Source organism: Passer montanus, unplaced genomic scaffold, assembly GCF_014805655.1.
Source record: "Passer montanus isolate IOZ18808 unplaced genomic scaffold, ASM1480565v1 scaffold45, whole genome shotgun sequence".
Taxonomy (NCBI): domain Eukaryota; kingdom Metazoa; phylum Chordata; class Aves; order Passeriformes; family Passeridae; genus Passer; species Passer montanus.
The window spans coordinates 7,439,305-7,448,382 of NW_024369373.1; the positions used below are offsets into that span (position 1 = coordinate 7,439,305).

A 9,078-nucleotide genomic window follows, 5' to 3' on the forward strand; every position below is an offset into this window, starting at 1 on the left:
GTCGCCTTGCAAGAACCCTTCGAAAGGGCCTAATACTCTTTATTACAAGCCCTAATCCTTCAAATCCGACTTGAAATAATGTTTATCTTTTCGCAGCTTAATTTCCCCTTCTCTAAGCTTCGGGTCACTGCAACAGACTGCTGCTGCTGCTGCTGCTGCTGCACCGCCTCTCGTCCAGGGCTGCTCCGGAGTGCGGGACAGCCGCATGGCCGGGCAGGAGCTCCCAGCCCCGCTCCCAGCCGCGCCCTCACCTGCTGTCCTCCTGTGCACCCGCCTCCCCCTCCCTTTCCCCCCCGGATCCTCCAAAGCCTGACAAAGTTTGCCTTGTTTCACAGCGTCCTGTGCTCCCGGGAAGGGCCGCGGCTGAAGCCGGGGGCAGCCCCCTCACATTTCCCTGCGTTGACCTCCAGCTCCTCCTCTCCCCTACGAATTGCTTCTCCGGTCGCAGAGCCAGGGGGCTCCCAGTTATGCAGCCCCACTCGTCTTGAGTAGCCTTTAGTAAACATATAGAAGTCTACTCGATATTCAAGATTGATTTCCCTGATTTATTAAGGCAGAATTCATTGGACTCTATTGACCACAAATGACTTAATGTAAATGCTGACCCCGGTGAACTTGGAAATAGCAGGTATCGGGTTGATCTATAGATGACCTCTTAATTACCACAGTTATTAATTTAAATTATTGCCACTGCTTCTAGAGACAGGAACAAAGAAACATTCTTTCCTCATCCCTGCTTGGTTTATTAGTCTGAACACAAAGTGTTTGATGACACTTTTAATTAAACAGAAATAATGCAGAGATACGGTTTCCCTTTCTCGTCTGTCCTGTAAAGTGCAGCACTGCTCTTTTGACTGACTGACGGCGGTGACCCACTAACAACGTCCTACTTCGCCGCCCGGTCGCCACCCGCTGCCCGGGGTGCCCCGGCCGTGCCCCAGGGCGGGTGGCGGCTGCCGGGGCCGCTCCTCCCGGGCTGTGCCGGCTCCTGGCTGGAGAGCTCCGAGGTCACTGGCGGCTTCGTGGCGTTCAGCTCACCCGTGTTAATTAGACTCCGAAAAATACTTTCAGCGGTATCTATGTACAGAGATGGGAAAGAAACAGTCCGGCGTAACCTGCGCCGCTTCTCCTCCTTCTCCTCCTCCCCGGGACGGCGCGGAGCATCTTCAAACTGGTGCCCCATGGCAGAGCAGGGCGCTGAGCGGAGAGCGCAGGTTTGGGAGGAAAAGGAGAAACAAACCACGACGTGGGAGGAAAAGAGAAAATATCAGGGTGGGGGTTTTTCCTTTTTGCAAAGACGTCAAAGGGCAATACCGAACACATGGCAGGCGAGCGGCGGGGAGGCGCCGCTCCTGCGGCCTCTCCTCCCGCCGCGGCCCCGGCCCCACGTGCGCAGCACGTTGTGTGCGGCGGCGCTTCCCGGCGAGGGCAGGGCAGAGCGGGCGGAGCCGCCGCCGGCCCGGGGACGGGGTTCGTTCGTTCCGTCAAGCCGAGCGCTTCCTTACAGCCGGAGCCCCGTCGCCAGCGCCCATATGGGGCGGGCGGCCCTGCGGGACGGAGAAGCGGTGATGAGCTGGTGCTGAGTGGCCGCGGGTTGCTGCCCCGCCCGGGCGGGAGCTCCGGGAGCGGGGCAAAGCGGCGGCCTTGGCGCGGCGCTCTCAGGCCGGGGCCGCTGCGGTGTCCCAGGGCCAGGTGGGCTGGCGTGCGCTTCGTGCGAGGTGGGGCCCCGGCAGCCGGCCCATCACCTACCTCACCTCCGCAGCACGGGCCGGAACGCCGTCCGCAGCCTGTCCAGGCACGTCCCGCCCAGCTCGGTGCCTCCCGGGCCGCCCTTGGCGCCCCGCCCGAAGCCTGCACAGACACAAGCGGCTCGCGGTGGGCACGGCCCGGTCCCGCCTCCCTCCCCTGCCCGCTCGCCTCGAGCGGGGAAGCCTCGGCGTCTGCACCTGACACCTGGGCACGGCCGGGCACCGGGGCTGTCACTGCGCGGGCGGGCTCACGCCGCGCCCTGTGTCCCGGCCCGGCCCGCGGTCCCGCCCGTCCCCGCGGCCCCGCCGCCGCGGGTACCTTCGCCCGCCGCCGCGAACTGGCACGGCTCCCCCAGGCCGCGGTGGGACGCGCAGCTTCGCGGGAGCGGCTGCAGGTTGAAAGCGGAGCTCCGGAAGGCCTTGGCGGGCAGGGGTTGCTCTCCCTCCGCGCCGCGGCCCTCGGGGCTGCCCCTGCGCGCCGCGCTGGCCCCGGCGGTGCGCGCCAGCGACCAGATGCGCGGCTTCTCCGCGGGCGCGTAGGGCGGCGGCGGGCCGGCCAAGGAGGCGGGGGCGAAGTCCGCGGCGGGGGCCTTGGCACAAGGAAAGGCGTGGAAGGGGCCGGGCAGGCTGCAGTCGCTCCTCGGAGCCTCGGGCAGCGCCGCGCCCAGGCTGGGGGCTTCCTGCAGGGAGCTGGTCCGGCCCTTCTCCGGCTTCCCCGCCTCCTCCTCCTCCTCCTCTTCCTCCTCGTCCTCCAGGTCGCTGAACCGCAGGTCCTTGTCCTCCTTGTAGCTCTTCTGCTCTACTTGGACACACACGGAGAAAAAAAAAAGGGGCGGCAGGGCGTTAGTGCGGGTGCGGGGAAGTTGGGGGGGGGCTCGAAATCGGCCGTCACTTCGAGCCTACTTGGAGGCGCCCGTCTGCCTCTCCCGCCTACCTCTGCCTTCACCCTCCGCACTGTATTCATCCTCTTCCCTCGGGGTTTCTTCTTTCCTCTCTTCCCCGGCTTTGTTCTTGGGAGACCAGGTCATTTTGTTTTCTTTCTTAAGCCTCCGTCTGGCGTTAGCAAACCAAGTGGACACTTGCGTCAGGGTCATTTTAGTGATGATAGCCAGCATGATTTTCTCTCCTTTGGTGGGGTAGGGGTTTTTGCGGTGCTCGTACAGCCAGGTCTTGAGAGTACTCGTCGTCTCTCGCGTTGCATTTTTGCGTCTGGCTGAACCACCGAAATCCACCGTCCCGTACCTGCTGGGAGATGATTAGGGAGGGGGGGCTGGCGGGAGTTCAGGTAAGGGCTCCCCGGCCCGGCCCAGCCGCGCCGCAGGCCGGTGTGGCCTCTGCCCATCTGCCTTCCTGCCCCTGCCCTCCTGACATCGCCGCCCAACTTTGGTTTCCGCTGTCTGCCGCTCCCGGGCGCCTCGTTTCTTTTGTACAACGTTTGTCAGGTCGGAGCCCCCCCGTCCCCCTCGTTTGATGTCGACCGCCGCCTCGCAGGGGGATGCTAATGCTGCCGGGCGCTGATCAAAGGGGTTTTACCTGTCGTACTGGTACTGCCCCAAGGAATGATCGTAGGAGTAGTAGGTAGCGGGCTGCGCGATTCCCGAGTGCAGCGTGCCGGCGCCGTCTTTGATTTCATACTGGGGGTTCTGCAAGGGAAGCGGCAGCGTCTGGCGTCGGGCGGGACGGGAGCCCCGCCGCGCCCCGCAGCCCCGGCTCCCCGCGGCAGCCCTTCGCGCCCCCCACCCCCGACGGGCCGCTCCCGGTCCCACATCCCTCGGCCGTCCCCCGCCCCGGTACCCACTGCGAAACGCGAAGTTTCTCCCGCCTGTTGCACCCCCTCCCCTCCGCAGCGCTGCCGGGCGGGCGGGCACTCACCAGCGCGGTGTAGAGCGCGGCGGGCTCGGCGCCGTAGGGCAGGTAGTTGCCGTAGCCCTGGCCGGCGGCGTACGGGGCGCTGTACATGCCCAGCGCGGCATTGAGCTCGGCGCGGCCGGGCGCCAGCAGCCGGCTCTCGTACGGGGCGCAGCAGAGGGAGGCGGCGGCCGGCGCCGAGGAGGCATCCGGCCCGGAGCGGGGGGCGGCCTCGCAGCAGGTCGTGCTGGGGCTGGCGGGCACGAAGAACTGCGGAGAGGAGAGAGCGGGACGGCGCCGAGTGACTGTCGAGGCAGCCCCATCGGGGGGAATTTAGGAGAGTGTGCGCGCCTGGGTGTGTGTGCGGAGGGGGGGGCGGCGGTGAGGAGGGGGATAGGAAACGCGGGCCGAAGCGACTAATTATAGAAACCGGGAAATAAACCGGATGGGAAGCAGGAGCTCTTGGGAAGGGGGCACGATTAATCAAGCAAGCAAAACTTTAAGGAAATAATTGCTCTCGAAAAAGGTATGAGATCCGTAAGGCTCCATCCTTCCCGCCCCCGCTCGGTCCATCTGCATTGATTTAAAGGCAAAAAGTTGCGATTACAGTTAATTTGACAATAGACACAGCAGTAAATATGTCAGCCAACGCAATCGAAGGCATTTGATTTCAATAACTTCAAGGGGACAGCTAACTTCCCAAGCGAGGGAGGCACATCTTGCAGTGATTACCGTGTATAAATAATTCTACCCAAATAAATCGTGACTCGAAGTACGATAAAGCTACGACTTAGTTAATACAGGGTGCCTTGGTGTGAGTGGGGGATGTCCTTCGGAAATCGCATGGGGGAAAAAAAAAAAACAACAAACCTCTCGACAGATCCTAATAAAACACAGGAAAAGGACCGACCCGTGGAGGAAGGAGGGAGGAAACGGCACAGCCCGGTTCCGCAGAAACGCGAGTGAAACCCCGAGCCCGCCGGGCGCCGGTTCCCGCTGCCCGCGCCCCCTCCGCCGTGCCCGGGCGGCAGCGGAGCGGCGGGGGCAGCGCCCGGCGCGGCGCGGCCGCTCCGCGGGCTCGGGGAGCGGTCGTAGCTGGGATTTATGTTTTTATTTGTTTGTTGCACTTAAAACTGAACGGTGAAGGGTGGGGAGGAGGGGGAATTACCGGTTTCCTACACGCCTTTGCTGTGCACACTGCGAGTTATTTGTTTAAGCCTAACACAACACAAACGAGACATAAACACACACGCACATTTTTTAAAAAAGGGCTCCAGATGTGCCCTTTTAAAAAATATTCTAAGTAAGGGAAAGGGAAGAAAAAAAAGGAGGGGGGACAAGACATCTGGACAGCAGCAGCAGAATCTAAACAAAAGTGAGTGCTGCTCACTCGCCTTACCTGTGAAGTGGTGCTGTAGGGGTATCCGAACTGAGAGAAGGACATAGTTGCTCCTTATTTTTGGACCATAGGCAATATTTTCCCCCCAAGATCGATTGTAACTAAACCCTGCTTCAAGATGCACCTTCTCACACACACATTTCCACGTATGGCAAAATAGGCTACCCCCCACTTCCCATCGCTCTTAATAAATATGTTTGTATAGAGGGAGTTAAAAAAGCCGCCCCACATGTATAGAGAGTTTAAGTGCAAGGGGGCTTTTTCAAAGAGGGGGGGAAAAATCACGTAGGGCTTGCAAGATACGGAGCTTGCTTGTATTATTTTCTGCTCTATAGGTCTTTAGCGTTCATCGGTGGGCGAGGAGCGGGGTGACGTCACGGCCCTGCCGGCAGCAGCGGCGGCGGCGGGCAGGAGCCGGCAGCGCCCCGCGCCCGCTCCCGGCACTTGTTTCATCTCGGTTCCGTCTTGTGCTCTGATGCACGTCAAAGGCGGCACTGGGGGTGCCTTGCGGTTGGTCCTTTTTTTTTTTTTTCCCTTTTATTTTTAAACACGATCAAAATTTGTCCTGGGGGAATAAATATCAAGTGGGGACATCGCGGCACCCGCCAGCCCCAGCGTGCCCCCTGCTATGGCCCGCGGGCAGGGGTCGCGGTGGCAGCGGCGGTGCCGGCGCGCCCGGGGCAGCAGCTTTCGAGGGCGGCCCGGCCGACGCAGCCTCCCCTGGCCCTTCTCGCTGACCTGGCGCCCATCCCCAGGGCCAGGCGCTGCTGTACAGCTCGGCCCCGGCTCTGCACCGAAGCCGCTGAGCCGTGCTCCCCGCCTCGGCGTCGCTGCCCGTCGCGGCGGCCCGGAGCCGCGGGAGCGGGGCCAGAGCTCGCCCCGCACAGCGTGCCTGGGCAGGGCCGGGGCCGGGACAGAACACGGGCCCAGAGCAGCCCGGAGCCCCTTCTCTAAGGAGTGCTGAGCCCCTTGTTCCCCCTTAGCCCCGTGATGGTCCCTCCGGGAGCGGGGGGCCGGGGCGGTGGCAGGTCAGCGGGGCGGTGATGGATGGATGGTTGCCTGCAGCCCGGCCGGCCCGCTACCGCCACGGCGTAATTGCATCAATTAACAAATGGAAATGCCCTTGTTTAACCAGGGACTTACATATTGCGAATTTGCCTTTGAGGCGAGATCACCGGGAGGTAAACCGGGATTTCCCCCCTCAAGAGCCTGGAGCTGCAAGGCGCTCCCGGGCCGGACAGGGCGACACCCTGCCAGTGGCAATTCATAAAGAAAAAGAAAACCAAGTAAAAACGCGTCCCAGGGCGGCCCGGCGGCGCTTGTCCCGAACACGCCGGGGCCGTGTCCTGCCCAGCCGGTGGGCAGCCCTGGCAGCCTTGCCCGTGTCCGTGCCCGTGCCCGCCCCGCCGGAGCCGCTCCGCTCCGCCCCGCTCCCCGACGGGTGGCGCTGCCGATCCGCGAGCGATGCGCGCCCGCCCGGGGGCCGCTCCCCGGCGCACCCCAAGGTCGGGGCCGCTGCCCGCGGGGCCGGAGCGACGCGAGGGGAGCGGGGCGCCCGAGCCGCGTCCGCCCCGCCGGGGTGAGCGGAGGGGCCCGGAGCTCAGGGCCGGCTGCACAGCGCTCTGTTTCGCCCGCAGCCTGGCGAGACGGAGCGCTGTAAACCCGAGCCTTGTCAATTGTCGTTAACAGGGGCAATAACTTAAAATTCATTAAAGAACACCTTTGGGTAACATTACTGCTAATTATTTAATTGCAGGAATCCCTATGGGGAAAATTATGCTAATTATAAAGTAATAAAACTACTTGTTCTAAAGCACTTAATTCAGCAAAATTTAGTCTTTTCACTAGAACACTTTGTATGTTATTTGATGGAAGAAACAACAAGAGTAGCTGTGTGCTCATCCTGCCTGCGGCTCAGACCCAAAGGAGCTGTCGCTGGCAGTGTGTTTGTGCTGGCAGGTTGCATGCAGGGCTCTTGTCCTTACTGAAGCACTAAAACTGGGGCAGAATTCACCGTACAAAAAAGCATTTTTATAACAGAGATCATGCAGATCAATACAAACATTGCATTTCCCAATCTTTATCATGCACAATCAACATGAAAGCAATGCTGTTGCCTGTCAGCTATGTTGTGGCTGAGCTAAGCTTTGGGAAATGGCCTTTCCCAACCTAGCTCTCTCCACACAGCACTCTGCCCTACGGAGATGTTTCAGCAGCACAGTTTTTTCTAGACATGCTCAAGAGCCATCCAGATGACCCCTTTAATTGCCCTTACAAACCTGGGAGAGTGAATGGCATTCCTATTAACAAATACAAGCTCTGCTGTACTCCCCAGCTCTTTAGGAGGACACAAACTCTGTCTCTTTGTGTTCTGAGCACTGCCACCATTCACTCTGCCTGTCCATCACTGAGCGACCATACTCTGCATGTCAAAGCTGCCAAAACATCTTTCTGTGATTTGTAAATATTGGCATAAACCTTCTGTTAACAAGTTCCTGAACCCGGCTTGGCAGAGGGTAGCTTTGGGTTGGAGTATGCAAATTGCCATTTTTCTCATTGCAGGGAATCAGCTTCACCAGCCCAATTTCCATTCTGCACATACACCATGTCTCGGAGAGACAGCTGATGCTGTACATGGTCACTGCAGATCTTTCTTTCTCGAAATCTGTGTCATCTCTCTCCCTGCATACAAGCATATCATCCCACCCACCCAATGTGCATTCCCTTCACCCAGTCATCCTAGAGAGGAGTGTGTGACTACAAACACGAGCAAAACTGGAAAATGATCTCTCTTGATTCACAAACTTTTGTTCTTGAAAGAGAGGACTGCGAGGCTTAACTGTAAACATTTCTGCAAGCAGTTCTTCTTGAAGCGAGGCAGGAGTTCAAATGCAGCCAACAATACGATTTTTGATGCTTTTAAAATCAACATCATTTGGTTCAGCTCTGATACTGCTTTGCTCGGGAGGTAATTGCAAAGGGTGAAGGTAACAGTATGTGCTTCCCACCGATGCAAATGCAGCTGCTGATAACTGCAAATGAAATAATAGGTTAATTGAAATAACCAGGGGAAGAAGAAAGCAGCTTCAAAAACATGGGGAAGAAATGTGGCTGAGAAGAAAGTGTCTTTATATTTTAGAATACAGGGGAATTTTTTGGCTGTTTCTTTTTTGTACAGAGAAAATGAAAATTCTTCAAGTCCATGCATGAATAAACAAGTACAGCTGGGCAGCCTAATACATAATTTATACTGATCAGTCACTGCAGATTTAACTGAATAAAGCCAAAATGAACACTAATTGTTTTGACAAACTAAAATAGTGTATATGATGGCTTATTGTGAAACTTGCTGGTACTGTCCTTATCTCAGTGGCTATTTTCAAGACTGATTTCTGCATGAGAGGTAGAAATATATTGAGACAATATAAAGATTAATATCTTATGGAAGATAAAAAATTTTAGTTGCTTAACATACAAGCAGAAAATAGAACTGTCTTCAGCAGAGAGGCGAGAACTGGCACAGTGAAGTGTGGGACAAGAGCTGATTTAGGGGGTGAGGTATTGCCAAGGTAATGGCTGGTACCCTGTTGGCTGAAGGCTAAACCTGAAAGTGGTATTTTGTTTTTGTCACATTTGAAATACATTGGGAATAAATTTGCCTTTGGATACTTGTCTTCTGGAAGGGGACATCCAAAAAGTTGTCAGTGAATTTCTGGGCAGTTATGTATGTAAGCTCGTTAATCTAAGAAGCTACACACTTTTGGTACGTGCAGAGTGAGAGAAATACAAGACTCGGGCTTTGCTTTGCTTCTCCAAACCCTCTCATTGAGATGGATGGCTAAATGAGAGCAATTTAAGATATCCTTTGGAAATAAAGACACAGACAAAAGTAATAATATTCACAGGGGTCCCTAAGCACCACTTCTGTGTGGGCTCCTTTTTGTGACAGTGAGCTCTGCCACCTTGCCCTCCTACCTCTTCTCCAGGGACTGGCAGCTCAACCTGGCTCCCAGCAGCACTTCCATAATGATCAATGGGTTTGCTGAATCTCAGATTATCACCGTGTTTGCTGTGATTAAGTTT

At 57.4% G+C, this 9,078-nt stretch overlaps 1 protein-coding gene across 1 annotated transcript; it reads right to left on the reverse strand.

Moving 5' to 3' along the window:
- Positions 1-1,407: 1,407 nt before the first annotated feature.
- On the reverse strand, positions 1,408-5,046 carry IRX6 (iroquois homeobox 6). The gene is made up of 7 exons (XM_039721526.1): positions 4,996-5,046; positions 3,621-3,866; positions 3,282-3,391; positions 2,683-2,993; positions 2,068-2,547; positions 1,750-1,851; positions 1,408-1,547 (listed from the first exon to the last, which is right to left on the reverse strand). Exons 1-6 carry the CDS (start codon positions 5,038-5,040, stop codon positions 1,751-1,753), a joined length of 1,293 nt encoding a protein of 430 aa, XP_039577460.1. The 5' UTR covers positions 5,041-5,046; the 3' UTR covers positions 1,408-1,547; position 1,750.
- Positions 5,047-9,078: the final 4,032 nt, after the last annotated feature.

Bases quoted from the DNA above. Each gene is read 5' to 3' on its own strand.
- IRX6 (XM_039721526.1), bottom strand. From the start codon at position 5,040: ATGTCCTTCTCTCAGTTCGGATACCCCTACAGCACCACTTCACAG. The intron at 3,392-3,620 runs GTGAGTGCCCGC...CTTCCCTTGCAG, and splicing joins CCGCGCTCTACACCGCGCTG to AACCCCCAGTATGAAATCAA. The intron at 2,548-2,682 runs GTAGGCGGGAGA...GTGTCCAAGTAG, and splicing joins TGCGGAGGGTGAAGGCAGAG to AGCAGAAGAGCTACAAGGAG.